Raw genomic sequence first — 16,205 nt, 5'->3', positions numbered from 1 at the left:
ATCGACAAGACATCATGGTAAATGTTGACGGTATCCTCGGCAAGCTTGGAATCCATTTGGACGGATTCTCGCCTGTCATACGAGGTACAAAACAGTGTGACCAACTAGGCGACAACAGGGAATATTTCATGTTTTAACACTGAACATCTAATCTATCATAGAATTTTTAATAATATTTTAAGATAAATATTAATAATTATGAAAGCCTTAAAGAGTAAATTTTTCATGCACTGATGAAAACTGTGATGATGTTAAAATAATCAAATAATCATGTGTTTACATTTGGGGACTTAGCTGCCAGATGCACCATGTAAGGTGAACAGGACATATTAGAGTAGTACTTCTGGACAGTACAATATCTTCAGCACCCACACAGCTTCATCAGTGAAAATATGATGGCTGCTGCTCAGATTTCCTGGACTAGGGCTGCTGAATTTGCCCTCATTGAAAAATTGAGGTAATTTCCTTGTCTTTGGAATCAGAGAGATGATGTGTTCCACAAGAGAACTGCAAGGGCCATGGTGGCAATTTCTCTCACCTCTAGAAACTCTGATGAAACCATTTTAACCAATGGGGTCCCTGGACAGTTCTGTCTGTTTGTATACAGTGCTGCTTCTCCTTCTTTGCTGAGTTGGCAGTCGCATTCTCCAGTGACCTAGACTGGGTACAGGTGAGATGGGCACTGGCAACAGTGTGAGAAGAAGCATCGTTGCCGACAATACGAGGAATGTGTATGATAAGGTCTGTGCCTGGTTCCACAAAACTTTTTCTTAGCAAACCTCATACAAGGTACTGTGTGATACCGCTTTAATCTGCCCCCACCATGCCACTGAAACTTGACCATCTTCTCCCAGCAAGCCAACAACATGTTGCACTTGAGGCGAGGAGTAGTGTGGTACTTGTATGTAGTCTATTAGGTAGGTAAATGACCTGAAAAAAATCATGAAAATTACCCAAAATAGTGAAATTGGGGCTGGCTTGAGTCCCATGAAACCCTTTAACACATAAACATATAGTTCCTATAACGCGCAATCCTCTCGAGCTTTGCTTTCTGTGTACAGTATTCCTGCATTATAGGACAGGTCACTGTACTTATAATATATAGTAACTGTGACTAAGAATATCATAAATTACATTTTCTGTGTTGTTTAAAAGTACAGTACAATAATTATTAGCCAGATAATTGGTAGTTGTGTCTGTTGTGTGCAAGTAGTTTACACACGAATATGGATATACCATTCTGTTGGGATTAGTTGAACCATTTCTGATTCTTGAAAGTTCTGTATGCAGTAACATTAATGAAAGAATGTAGACACCAAAAAAGAATGTAGACACCAAAATCAGAAATAAAATTTCTTCAGTTAGCTTATTCAACCAGATACAATGCTTTTCTTTTTTGTCTGGAGTGCTTGAACAGCTGAAGGATTTGGCTTACAGTTAGTATGAGCCAACTACCAGAAAGTAGTATTAATCCATCCAACATCTCCAGGTCAATGAGGCATTAATTATCTTGTAAATAACCTAAGGAATTGCTAAAATGGGAAATATGTGTGTCTCAGTACTAACATCAGGTGACAAAATGTAGTTTTATGTTGCTTAGAATTAAATCAGTAGTTTTCAGTAATACAGGTACATTTATATATAGTATATGTAATTTGACATGAAAGTACACTGCATTGGGAATGACTGACTGCCAGACAAGGAAGAGTTAAGTTTAAAAAGTGGTAGAGCCAGCTTTTATTGGTTTGTAATGGAGGCAACAGTGCAGCTTCTGCTTTGTTGACTCCCTTTGCTTTCCTGTTACTGCACAATTATTTTTCCTTTCATGTGATCTTTTGTTGTATTCTGAGTTGCCAACCAATATTTTCTTTGCCTGTTCTATGCATGAGATTGAAATAACTTTTATTTTACTGACGGGTTTATTCATTACCAAATGACAATGATATGATCAGTACAGATTTTTAAGGTACGGTACTGTATTTTTGTGTGGAATTCTGCCATACATTTATACTGTATTCAGATGTTGCCACATTCAGGATCCAAGCTTATCCACAGGTAATAATCAGTTCATAGTACTTAGTTTCCAATCTTGTTATACATGAAAATGTATTATCAAAATATATTGTTATTAATTTTTGCATATAGCAGTATTAGGTTGACTGCAGAATAAAACTCAACAAGGGCAGTAATAACAGTGCCTTCTGCCAGTTATTTTAGTACAGTAACGACCCAGTATATGATTATCTGGTATGCGTTCGTTTACTATAATCAGTGAAAACTCATACACAGTTTTGGATTAACAATTGAAAAAATTCCTTATATGATTTTTACGGTCACCATGTATAATGATCCTGTGCAAGCACCCTTCCACCCGTGCAGGCAGACAGTCATACATATGAGCCAAGATGGCTGCTTGTGTGTACATGTGCAGAACCCTCTTCTGAGGTCTATGTGCACATGTCTTCCTTCCCACCACGTCTTTAAAGTCCTCACGTTGCTCATCCAGTTGCTTGCGTGTCCTGCTGCTGTTATTGTCTCCTGTGCATTCCCCATGTTATGTAACCTTCTTTGTTTGTGCAAGGCCATCGAAACACCTATACTCACAAAATAATGGTGCAGATGCGTGATGAACAGTTTAGTGCATGATGTGAAGTGGAGAGATACGAAAGGTGGGTATGAAATGACTGCTGAACTCTTGGGTTTACTGAGTGATGTATTGCTCTACAAGGGATGGACAGCCAACTGACTCAATTTGAATTTGTTGTGAGACTAGATGTTTTGCCGGTGGCCACAGAAAAATGTATCATACCCCAATGAATCTTTGCATCCCACATCCCCCTTCCCCCAAGTTAATAAGTTAAAGAGAATGCACAATTAGCATTAAACTGACACAAGCTGTTAAAAGGATCATTGGTACAGTGGAAGGTATGTGTACAAGACAAAGAACAAATGGCACGAGTGGCAGAAACACACACTTTGGCATTCAGAATTATATCCCTGACATGCGTTGCACATCCTGCAAGGGATAACTTTGTATGAAATACTGAAACATATGGTTTGAAAAACATGTCAGATAAGGGCACTAACAACAGTGAAAAGCATCGTGCAGAGGGCAAGTCTAAGGGTGCAGAGGGGAAGTCTAAGAAGGCAAGACATAGCAATTCCCATGATGTTTAATTGGATATTGTTAAGTGCCATAAGGATGGGCCTGGGGTAAACAAGATCGCAGAAGCCCTTAAGCTGCTCCAGTCCACGGTCTCTGCCATGATAAAAAATTCAAGGCTGTCCTAGCTGTGGTACATAATGTGCCCTTCCTGAATGCAAAGTGCCTAATTTGGACTAGAGATCCCATTATGGAGGAGATAAAACATCTACGTAGCGTTGCGGGTTAATGAACTTCACCGAATGAGGCAGTCCCTACAGCATAGCTTCATCTGTGCAAAGGTGCTTGATTTGTGGAAGGATCTCAAGGAGAAGAGGAGAGTGGAGGTAAAGGAGCAGTTCAAGGCCAGCTCCCCATCCACTCCACCCTTATGCTCTCCCTTGGCCTCACTGCTTCACTTTCCCCATCACTTATCTGACAACCTTGAGTGATTGTTCAGGCCTTTCAGCTGTCCCCTAGCCTCAGGGGTGGGGGGCTTGGTGATGGCTTAGACTGGCCTACAACATACCTCAGGTGGGCGGTAGAAATGTTTTTTGAGATTTTAGGTTACGTGGCCCTTGATCCCCAGCGTATCTCCATTGTGTCCATGTTTATTGACATCAATATGTGATCATTCAGTATGCGATCAGTTCCTTCTAGATGTAACCTGATTGTAAATTGGGTCGTTACTGTATTCTTCACTTCATCGTCCATCTTTGTTGATTGATCTCCATGCCTGTGTTCACATAGAATGGGAAAAATCCAGATTAATGTTCTTCAGTCTCTTTGAGAATATGAATCAGAAGAGGAAGATGACCATAGATAAGAACATTAATCTCTTTGAGAAATGAATCAAAGGAGAAAGATGACCATAGATACAGTCTCCCCTCCTTTACCAGGGAATGGATGATGCTCCTTCCAACTCAAGTGCTCTGTTGTGAGGTGATCAGGGGTGAGATTTACAGATATACCTCCCATCAACCCTCTTTCATAACTCATACTTCATTTTGATGGAATGACAAGGAGGCTGTAAAACCCTCCATTTCTCTTATTCCACGTGCAGTAAAAAGTCATTAGCCATGGTCACTAAAGGATATTTTTGAGCAACTCTTGCATGGTGGATTGCTCCTCCAGTTGCCAGACAAGAACTTTTAGCTCTGAGGCAGTATTTCAAGTTGTTAATGGTTGTCTTTTCAGGGATGATTGCAGACAGTATTTGGGGATCAGATGCTGCTGATGTTATTTTTAAATAAGTGTAGGGGTGGATAATGGATGGATGGATAATAATAGTGATCATTCATTCATTCCTTCATTCATCATCTAATTCTTTGTTGCCCCATTAGGAGCATAGGAGCCCAGGGCTAGGCAGGTTGGTCCTGACATTTAGGATGAGAGTGACCAGCCTCATTCATCCCTGAGCAGCATTACATGAGCAATAATCTTTTGTTTCTCAAAAGTTTTAATTCTTCCACCAAAGAATTCACTAGTGCTGAACACACTTTCGTCATTTTTGTAGTAAAAGAATATATATTTATCATTCATGTACAGGCTTAGTCAACAGAGGTGGCAGCAATTTAAACCCTTTAATTGTCCATCACAACACCTCGCTCCAGATCATAGCTCTCTGAAAGGAGAAAGCTTTGGGCCACTCCTTAAAAGACTCAGAAGAAGCTAATTGTGTCATGGATAATGACAGTTTATTATAGAACCTAGGGGCAGTATAAGAAAAAAGATCAGTCAGAGAAAAATGATTGGTCAACACCTTTAGGCTCATCAAGACCATGGGATTATCTTCATTTTGTAACATCACAACTGGGTGCACCAGCAGGTTTCATCAGTTCATCAAGTACTTTGATTCACCAAACTTAAGAACTTTAAAAGTAATAAGACATAGTTTCATTCTGTTCTAGCCTTTACTGGCAACTGGTGTAACTTAATTAGAAATAAAGTAATTTGGGGTTTTTGGAAAAAGGCTAAAGATAAGCCTTGCTGTCCCATTGAACATAGACTGAAACTTCTTTAGTATATTATTTGGAAGACCAGTCCATAGCGGGTTTCATTGATCAGCATGAGACAAAACCATTTTATGAACCAGTGTTAAGAGGCATTGTCTGTTTTGAAACTGTTTTACAGAATACAGGTTTCTAATGTGCCTAATTTTGATTAATATGCTTTTTATAATTTAGTTTCAAAATGAAATGCACTCCCAGATTTCGAACAGAACAGACCAGACAAAGTTGTGACTTGCCAGTCTTCAGAGTGAAGAAATTACAGTATCAACATCACCATCCCTTATGTTTCCTTGAATAATAATGATTTCTGTTTTACCATCATTCAGTTTGTCTCCTCATTGCCAAATAGATCTTAATATTGAATATTAGGGATTTCAGTTTTTTCTTAGCACTGTACTCTGTCCTTAATATTGGTTATCTTAACATAAAGCTACATGTCATCAACATAAAAATAAGAGGAAACATCATGTGCATCATGTATTCATAAATTACTGTACTTGAATAAACTGTAAATAGGATTGAACCTAAAATGGATTCTTGGGGGATTCCAAACAGAAGGGGAACTGAATCTGGGCATGTGTAGTCTCCTACCACACTCTGAGATCTGGCAGACATGTACAGTACAGCCATGGGAGTAAAAGGACATCATCATGGATGCCATAAAAATGCAGATCATCCAGGAATAGTTCATGATTATCTGTGTCAAAGGCCACAGACAGATCTAACAGAACCAGCAAGAGAGGGCATGTCACTACTAGATCATTATGATCTTTGTTAACACAGTTTCGGTAAAGTGATATGGTGAATGGGTGTGTGAGGAAGAGAGGTATGGAAGTTGGTGAGGCTAGGGGATTGACAGGAGATCGAGTTGGCTGGATGAAGTTTTTGAGGAGAAGCACATGATCAGGAATTTGGCACCCTTTTTTAACATGACAGTGTTCGGTTTGACTCTATTGGATACGTTTATGTGAAGCTGCAGAATGTTGTTCACGTTTTGGCATATCAGATAGAGCCAGCATTCCGCAGGCTTGAGTGATGAGTGTGTGGAAGCATGGCCCATTGAACTGGGCAAACCTGGGCTGTCTGGATATTGCTACTCCTCACCCTGTCGTAGGGTGGGAAAGGAGGTCTAGATGATGGTGATGATGATGATGATGACGATGAAATTTCCTGTATTCTTTCTGAACATGGGGGATAACTCTGTTTCATTTGAGTAATGGTAGAAGTCGATTAATTGTAGCTGAGTCTATAATCTTAGACAGTAATAACAATAGAGACAGGATGATAGTTTAACATGCTTTCAACATCAAGACCAGGTTTCTTAAGTAAGGCCAGAGCAAGGCACGTTTCTCAGATTGCTACCATCTTTGAAGCATCTGTTTACTATTCTACAAGTAAAGTCTGCAGTATATTTGCACTTAACTGGCAGTGCGACACATTAGATAAATCATGGTAGCAAAATGTTTCAGTAATGTCTTTGATAAAGCATTTGACTTCACCAATGTCTAGTGAATTAAATAATTTATTAATGTCTACTGTGGCCCCCCTTACGGGATTGAGGTGTCTGGCAATAGATAGCTAGATAGTCCGTTGGATCAAATGATGTAAGCACATGTCCTCTTATGCTCCATGGTTGGAACTTGGCTGAGAATTCCCTGCTGAAAGAAATATTGTCCAGTTCATTTTATGTTCAAGATATCCTAGTTGTAAAGAATGGAACAAAATCAGAAGCCAGTTGGGCATCAATTGCAGAAGTTGGTTTAACAGTCACAATTGCAAAAGTTGATTTAAGTCACATTCTTCTGAACTCCAGATTATTCGTAACTGCAGCCAGCTTTTTTTCATCACCACTGCATAAATCAATCTTATTATGGTCATAGTTTGCCTTTTGGCCATTTACAGTGTGTACAACAGCCCTTTCACAGACACACAAAGCAACTGAGTCAGTTCGGTCTATTGCAAGCTCCATTAACATTCAGTTTCCCAATATTATGTGTGCAGAGAACAGATGGATGAACCAGACCAATGAGAATTATCACATAGAACGATTAGCTTTACTACTTCAGGAGAATGATGGTTAAAGATTGACTTAAACTCATTATCTCATATATTCATTAAAATATCAGAAGAAAGATCAGAAGAGCCAGAGCAGTTCAGACACTGATTGACTTCACAGCAATCTGATTGTGGTCAGTATTCCATAATTTCTGAACTTGATGACCTTATGAGAAAAAAAAAAAAAAAAAAGCATTTTATAAGTACTGTTATGCATAAAATACTTAAACAGTTTATAAAAAAATTAAATAGAGAGTGATATATTTTATTAATACTGTTATGCTAAAATAGTGAACCAGATTTAAAAACATAGCAGTACAGTACAAACTCAAATCTGAAATGCTTGAGTCCATAGCCTTTCTGAATATTGGAAAGGTTTGGAATGTAGAATTTTGATTATTATTATGGTAATGAGAATATCATGTAATGAATACCCTACAGTACCATTAACAGTACATACATTGTTCATAATGTATTAGTTATTCTTATACATGTCCTTTCACACACACAAAAAAGCCTTCAGGTCTGCATTGATTGTGTGAAGACAGGTGATATCAACAGCTCCTTATTACATGAAAAAATATACAATTAAAATTTTGTGAAGTGAAGATTTTCAGGAAATGGATTTTCAGATATGAGTTTGTATTGTATCATGTGTTGGATGTTAGATTGACAAAATTTGTTTCTTTTTTCTTTTTTCTTTTTTTCTGTTTAATTCAGCCAGGATTAACAAACATTATTATACACATGTGATCATACAGCATTTTGAATCATCTCTCTTGAAATGACACTATCTGAATACAGTATTCTGTAAAATAAATAAAAAAATAATAATAACAACAACAATAATAATAATAATAATAATAATAATAATAATAATAATGATAATAATAATAATAATAATGATAATTGTTATGTTATATGCAGATACACCATATTATGATATGGCTCATGATGCATCTTTTCACATCACAACATACCTTGGACAGTAGCTTTATTCAACTAATTTCATTCATTTAATGCCACTTTTACCAACGAAGCAAAACAGTGAGTATCATATCTGTAACCCATATTACTCAAGCACAAGTGAAGCTTGGACATTGCTGGAAGGACACAAGTCAAGAGTGAGAGCAGTGGAAATGAGTTGTTTAAGAGGAGCCTGTGGAGTCACATGGAGAGACAGGCTGACAAATGAGGATATAAAGGAGCGTTGTGGTTTGGATGTGGATGTGATAGGAAGCGTTAGGAGGAATACACCGAGGTGGTTTGGCCATGTGGAGAGGATGGAGGATGAAAGACTGACGAAGAGAGTGTATGTGAGTGAGGTGGAGGGGGGAAGAGGGAGGGGGAGGCCAAGGATGAGATGGAGGGATGGGGTGGAGAGGTATATGAGAGAGGGGTGTGTGAGTTGGGAGCGGGGGAGTGAAATGGCGGGGGACAGGGTGACGTGGAGGCGATTTGTTTGTGGCCACCCCGAACGGGATTGAGGCATCTGGCAATAGATAGATAGATAGATAGACAAGAATATTTAATTTAGTTTATATACAGGTGAATGACAGGGAAACATCTGATGGTGGAATATCTTAGTGGGGAAGTCAGTCTGTTGTGAGGGAGAATTGTATTGACGAGAAAAAGACTAGGCACCATCCTCATACCCTTGACCAGCTAGCTACGTCTTTCCAATATTGGCCAGACAGGTGACAGTTTGTGTGATATTTTCCAATATGGTACGTACTGCAGTAGTCATGCACCTTGTGTCAGGTGGACTCAGGAAGGAAGATGGTCATCCGTCTCTCAGTGCATTTGTATGCCAGCACTTACTTGTTTTTTCTTGAAGCCAGCAGCACATGTTACCACCTTTGGAAGGCTTTTATTTGCTCAGCAGATTGCCTCCTATTTTGATGGCCAGAAATAGTGCACAGAATTGTCCTCATGTAGCCATGGCGTCAGTTACAAGGGGAGAATAATTTTTATTATTATTATTTATTTATTTATTTATTTATTTTTTTTAGGAAGAATAAGAAAAAATGAACTGAACCATTCTATGTCTCTTCTTCCTGCAGATCAAAATCTGAGTTATGAGAGGGAGTTGTTATTAAGTTTTTTGTGAATACAGGCCCAGATCCCTGCAAGAGAACTAAGAGGGAAGGTCTGCAGCCTTCCATTCGTATATCCCTTTAGCCATCATTTAAGACATGTAGGGAATACTTTACATGGGTAGTGTTCTTTCTCCTTTTCCTCACAAATTAGTTGTACAGGGACTTTCAGGAATATTATTTACTAACTTATTAATTGAAATGCTGACACAACTTTCTGTGGCAAGTGTCTGTATCTCTCAGCTTTTCATATGTGCATCTAATTTTTTCAGTTTCCCATTGAACAGTACATGTACAATCAGTGTCAAATGTTCGCTTACTGCTCCACCATGTCAGCTTCACTTGTGGATTATGTCTGACACTCCACCTTGACACAGCATATCAAAGAGCATCATTTGTGGGCAGTGGAATAAATCAAACCTCCTTTATCCATCCATCCATCCTCCGTTAGCTAAGAAATATTGGGTGCTGAGGAAAGCGAGAAGTGAAATGTTATGCAGATTTTTGTACTCAGCTGTATCTCTATATTGTGATGTACTTTTCTTTTTGTGAAATTTTGTGCCAGTGCACTCAATATTATTTTTTATTACTATTATTATTTTTTGAGGTTCATCTGTTTGTCTAACACATTTGTTCTCTCCATCTTTCTTCCCTCTCTCCCTTTCGCTCCACTGTGTGCTGCTCATGTTTATGGCTGGTGTTGTGATGGCGACCACTATAATGACTGATGACAAAAATAACAATAACACCACTGACTGCAAAATGTACTAATGATTTCTGCAATTAATTTTATGATGGACATTATGGAAATATAACAAAAAAAAAAAATCAATGTCAAAAACAATCATTGAGGGACAACATGCACTTCTGACAATGACAATGACACTTAAACTCCATACACAAATGATTATGATGCTCTCAAAATCATGCTAACAAAAATAAAACCAAAACTCTCGAATATCACTGAAATTTATGCATATAATAACTCTACATTCTAAAAACACAACACTAATATGAATGGCTGTGGCCACACAACTAATCTTTTTTCCAACTAATGCAATACCCACAATACTGTACAATCATAATGATCATGGCCTTTTTACCCATCTAACCCATTACCCCCACTGTAACCACACAACCACACAAATGACAATGACTACCACAAACCCCATGGCCACCATGCCAGCTTACCCCCTGGCCTGGTCCCCCCCGGCAGCTCCAGAGGGCCCCCAAAGAGGATGCAGCCACCTGCCATTCCTATCAGCCAGCCGATCCGCTCACCCAAGTTCGGAGTTGTCCAGAGCCCCTCTACGTCCCATGTCCATGCCAGACACGACCTTCTCGTCTGGTTCGAAATCTGCGAGCTGGGTAGGAGATAGCATTCTGTAATAACAAACTCATTGAATTTGGTGATATCCCATTTTATTTGTTCTTACCACTAACGAATGACTTATTCAACATAGGACAGGCCTCTCATATCAGAGAGGTTTATTGAGGCTGCAGCTGTCCCCTGCAGCTCAAAAACTATCCTAAGCTGAATGAAATCATCAGGAGATGGCAAGAAAACATTTTTAAATGAGATTTGTGAGCAGAAGAGATTGATTTGTGTTTATCTGCAGTACAGTATTATTTAATGGTTTATATATTTTGTTATGTGCCTGATTATGCCAAAACTTACTGTATTATTCAGTATATTTAGGTGAAAGAAACTGCAGAACATCAGTAACCCATGAATCCAGTGATGTCATCTAGACAGTTTTATTCAGCTTAGGAAAGACTTCTCTTATTGAAGGGGTACTGGTATATTAAGTCTGTATATAACCCTTGTGTTTTGGAAAGTTTATTCCAAGCTGAGTAATATTATCAGGAAATGGCAAGAGTAAAATGAATTGATTTAGTATTTAATTTGAGTGTCATAGTATTTAGTGACCTACTAATATTGTTCCATGTATCCTTTTTGTGAGTATGTGCAAAGCATATTGTGTCAATCATAATATATATCTTAAAAATAATCCTGATACCATGTGTGCAGTGTGTCAAAGAGAGCATTCAGAGATTGTCAGGCATGAGTGTATTGATCTTGCTGTAGAGTCACTTGAGTGTGTGGAGGAGTTTTGTAATTTGGGGGACATGTTATGTGCTGGAGGTTGGGCTGGAGCTAGCTCTGTGGCTAAGGTAAGGAGTGGTCGGAGGAAGTTCAGGAAGTTGTTGCTTGTCCTGACATTGAGAGGGCTCTCCTTCCATGCTAGAAGTAAAGGAAGAGGATAGTTGTTGGCTCAGACATTCAGAAATGGCAGTGATTAGATGGATGTGTAGTGCATCCATGAATACTAGGCATGCGATGGCTAGAATTGTAATTGAAGAGTTGAGAGGAAGGATGGGACTTGAATGTACTGGTGTGATGAAGAGTGGTAGATTGAGGTGGTCTGGGCATGTTGAGAGGATGGAAGACAACAGTTAGGTGCAGAAGATGGGAATTGTGAACATCGAGGGTAGGGTTGCGAGAGGCAGACCTAGAAAAAGACGAGGGATGAGGTCGTAGAGTTTGACCTCAGGGATAAGGGACTGAAAGGGAAGGCTCCCAGAGATTGAGCAATGTGGAGAGCCACCATTAGGTGACCAAAGCTGATGTATGCAAGCATGATGCTTTATAAACTGTATGATATGATATGGTACAGTAACATAAAGCAATTAAAGTTGTAATTTCAGAGTTTCTTACCTCCCATTTGAAAAACTACTGATGATAGGTGCCTATATTGAATGCCATTAATTTAAAAAGAAGGACTTCATGTACACAGTAATTTGTACAGTATTTTGACAATTAGATACTGTTTTTTAAAAAGTCGTGGTATGCCAGTATTGAGATACCAACAGTATTGGGATACCAACCCTAATGTATGGAAGTGAAGCTTGGACTTTTTTTGAAGGACACAGATCAATAGTGAGCGCAGTGGAAATGAGTTATTTGAGAGGAGCATGTGGAGTTCCATGGAGAGACAGACTGACAAATGAGGAAGTGAAGGAGCATTGTGGTGTGGATGTGGATGTGATAGAAAGTGTAAGGAGAAATACACTGAGGTGGTTTGGCCATGTGGAGAGGATGGAGAGCGAGAGACTAACGAGGAGAGTGTATGCGAGTGAGGTGGAGGGACGGAGACAGAAAGGGAGGCTGAGGATGAAATGGAGGGACGGAGTGGAGAGGTATATGAGAGTAGGGTGTGACCTGGTAGCGGACAGTGAAATGGCATTGGACAAGGCAACATGGAGATGATTTGTTTGTGGCCATCCCTTATGGGATTGAGGTGTCTGGCAATAAATAGATAGATAGATAGATAGATAGGTATTGTTTTCTGTCTTAATGTTTAACCTAAATATATCATCTTGATAGATATTTGCTTTTCCCTCTTGTCCATACTCTCCTTAGTTCATATATTATGTCCTGACACATTCACTTTTAAGACTTCTGAATTATGTTCTACCTTGTATGCTGTGGTTCATATTCTTGTGAACTTGGGACACTTTCTTGCATTTCTTTCTGCTCATTTATTTTTCTGCATATAGCTTGTTAATATGCTGTTGTATGTTGTAATATGAGAATTATATAAGTAAAATACAGTATCAAGGAATATTGTACTTAGTTGTAACATGCAGAATATATCATTAACTAAGAATGGGGTGCCAGTAGACCTCTTAAACTATGTATTTTATACAGTAGTTTAATCTTGCTGGTACCAGACAGTATTATTAAACACTGGAAAGATCTCTCATGTGGACTATGTAATTGAAGGCCATATCTAACTTGTTCATTTAAGAAAGTCTTTCCAAAGGTAAATAAAGTTGTCTGAAGGCTTGTCATTGGAGGGAATGGACCATGGACGTATGACTGCACATTGTGTGGTGTGTGACCAGTGCCTGCTACAGTGTACTGACCGTACAGTGTCCTGTTCCTACAGCCCCGAACGGAGAATATGTGCCTGCTGTGGTGGAACACGGTGATGACCTCCCATGCCGAGGGCTGTTCCTGCTGCACCAGGGCATCCAGCGCCGCATCCGCATCACCATTGTCCACGAGCACTCCCAGGATCTTGTGTGGCGTGATGTTAGGGAACTTGTTGTTGGTTAGTGTCAATTTCAGTTTTCCTTATGGTTGTACTGTATTACTTGGTACAGTAAGTGCTGACTGTAGTCATCTTTTCTTATGCTTTTTTTTTTTTCTAGTATTTCCACAGAAACCCCAGAAAAATTATTTGTCACGTCTTCATTGTTGTTTTTAAAGCTGATTTACAGCTTCGGTTTACAGTTCCAATTGTATGGAATAAGTTGTGATAATTAAATCACATCTATTCTTTACTTATAGCAAGAACTTACTGATCCTTCATTTTTTTTTTTCTTAAAACCAATTAATGCTGTATATTAGATCATTATTATGATAATGAATATCAAGACAGCATTAGTGCATGTAGAATAACCTTATACATTTTACTAAGAGATTACTGTAATGTGTGTTTCAGGTCGTATCCGAACAACACCAGAAAGTGAAGATGACAACAATGATACTTCTGTTCTGTCACTTGGTCTCTTCCCTGGGGAGGAGCTTGACTATCCTGGAGAGGATCGCACTCTCTTCCGCTTTGAGGCTGCTTGGGATTCATCACTTCACAACTCCAATTTGTTAAATCGTGTCACACCACCTGGTGAACATGTCTACATGACCATATCTGCGTACCTTGAGGTCAGGGTCATAGAGAGAGGTTATGACTCCTTAAATATATCACAGATTTAGCTTAAATCTCTCTAACTAACCTGGATGTAATTTTTGAATAAGTATCTCTTTCTCTTCACTTTTTCTTCATAGCAGGTTCCATATAAATAGTTGTTGTTACCCACAAGTTGTTACCTACAAGTATTGCCTGTTGATATTCATATGCTTTGTATTGAGTGATAGTAGAAGACTGGCAACCTGAGTGTTAGTACCATAGGTGTGGACTGTGGCCATAAGCTAAGGTATGGTCAACAGTGGCACACATGGGAATGGTGCATTGCCACAGGTAAACTGATTGAATCCCAGGCAGTACTTAGTACATGTGCATACTCTACCTACACTACTTGCATTCACCCTCCATACATTCTAGCCACCGTGAAAGGATTGCTCTGGAGTTATGGTAATAACTCATCTAGAGTACTATGCATGATCAAACAGATAAAGGGAAGCTTTGGATTGGGAATAACCTTAAGGTGAGAACCAAGACTTGGAAGAGGAAATATCGTAGGACTGCACAATGGAATGTAAAGTCAATTGATTATTCTGCTAAGGTGAAAGAAACTGTAAAAGTGATTGAAGATATTCATTCTAAGATGTTTCGTGGAGAAGTATCTAGAGAAGGAAAAGAGGTTGTGTGCAGTCAATGTGGATCTGGAGATATGATAATGAATAGACAGGAAATGTGGAAAGCACTAAAAGTATGTGGAGTAGATTGGAAGTTGTTAAATGCTGTGAAGAGTATATATGAAGGAGCCAGAGCCGCAATACACATGGATAGTGAGCTGAGTTTTTTTAATTTAAGTGTTGGACTGAAACGGGTGTGTCATGTTTCCGTGGCTGTTCAATTTGTAAATGGATGGAGTTAGAAAAGAAATACTAAGTAGGGCAGTGGATGCTGGAGTGTCTGTAATTAGATAGAGTAAGGTGTGGAAGCTTCTTGTACTGTTGTTTGCAGATGATACTGTATTATTAAGTGAAGATGGAATGAGCTGTAAGTCTTGGTGAATGAGTTTGGGATTGTATATAGGATATGGAATCTAAAAATGATTGCAAATAAGATTAAAGTTTTGGTCTTCGAGAGCAACGAAATCAGAGCATGCACATTGAGACTTGGTGGCGAGGAGTTGAGAACGGGAGTGCAAAGTACGTAGGTAGTGTGATGAGTAAGGATGGAAGTTTAGAGGAGGAAGTGCTTGAAAGGGTACAGCAGGGTAGAAAGATTGCAGGTTCATGAAAGCAGTGTTAAGGAATAGAGAATTGAGCATGGAAGTAAAAAAGTTGCTGCATGACAGTATTTTGATCCCCTCTCCAACATATGGAAGTGAAGCTTGGACCCTGTTAGAAGGACACAAGTCAAGAGTGAGAGCAGTGGAAATGGGTTATTTGATAGGAACATGTGGAATCACATAGGGAAGTAAAGGAGCTGTATGGTATTGATGTGGATGTGATTGAAAGTCTATCTATCTTTCTATTGCCAGACGCCATAGTCCCATAAGGGGTGGCCATTTGACTTTGAGTTATTTGTTTTACGGGGAGGGGCACTCACCTTCCACCAACCCACTTGTTGACACGTAGGGAGCACGTATGGTTTGGTTATATGGTTACCACCCAGCGTTGTAAATGGTTTCTTGGCTTACAGGAAACCATTTGACTTGTCACTCAATGTAAAGCCACCTGTAAAGGAAAGAAAGCAATAAGAAGTGACAGGAAAGATGGGAGAAATAGGAAGAGAGGAGGGCAGGTACAGGAAAAGAATGATAATGGCTAAGGAAGATGTAGACAGCACTACATCAAGTGAGTGGATCAGAGAAATTACCAATATGCCGGGAATCGAACCCGGGACTCTCAGGTTCGATTCCCGGCATATTGGTAATTTCTCTGATGATTTTTCCTGTGTAAAAAAAATACAGGTTCTCTCTTCAAGTGAGTGGATGATGATTGAAAGTGTTAAGGGAAATACTTTGAAATGGAATGGCCATGTGAAGAGGATGGAGAATGAAAGACTGGCTAGAAAAATGTATGTGAGTAAGGTGGAGAGGGAGACGATGGGGAACACCAAGGATGAGATGGAAGCATCAAATGGAGAGTTATATAAGGGAGGAGGGTATGAGTTGGAGGAAGGGCAGTCACATGGGAGA

General features: G+C 39.2%; 1 protein-coding gene across 2 annotated transcripts in view; it reads left to right on the top strand.

The window, feature by feature from the left end:
- The window catches only part of unc-104 (kinesin family member unc-104), a 212,168-nt gene that overhangs the window by 167,122 nt on the left and 28,841 nt on the right, over window positions 1-16,205 (top strand). Inside the window, exons 27-29 of one of the 2 annotated variants that reach the window (XM_080281497.1) lie at window positions 10,492-10,673; window positions 13,259-13,423; window positions 13,817-14,037. In XM_080281497.1, coding sequence (XP_080137623.1) covers window positions 10,492-10,673; window positions 13,259-13,423; window positions 13,817-14,037 — 568 coding nt within the window. The remainder of the gene's footprint in view (window positions 1-10,491; window positions 10,674-13,258; window positions 13,424-13,816; window positions 14,038-16,205) is intronic. The other variant, XM_080281498.1, reaches the window with a different exon arrangement.

Source organism: Coenobita brevimanus, chromosome 89 (assembly GCF_032717465.1).
Source record: "Coenobita brevimanus isolate Jiangsu-jjx chromosome 89, ASM3271746v2, whole genome shotgun sequence".
In the NCBI taxonomy this organism is placed as follows: Eukaryota; Metazoa; Arthropoda; class Malacostraca; order Decapoda; family Coenobitidae; genus Coenobita; species Coenobita brevimanus.
Note: the sequence above shows the minus strand (reverse complement) of the source record. Positions and strands in the feature narration are given on the sequence as shown.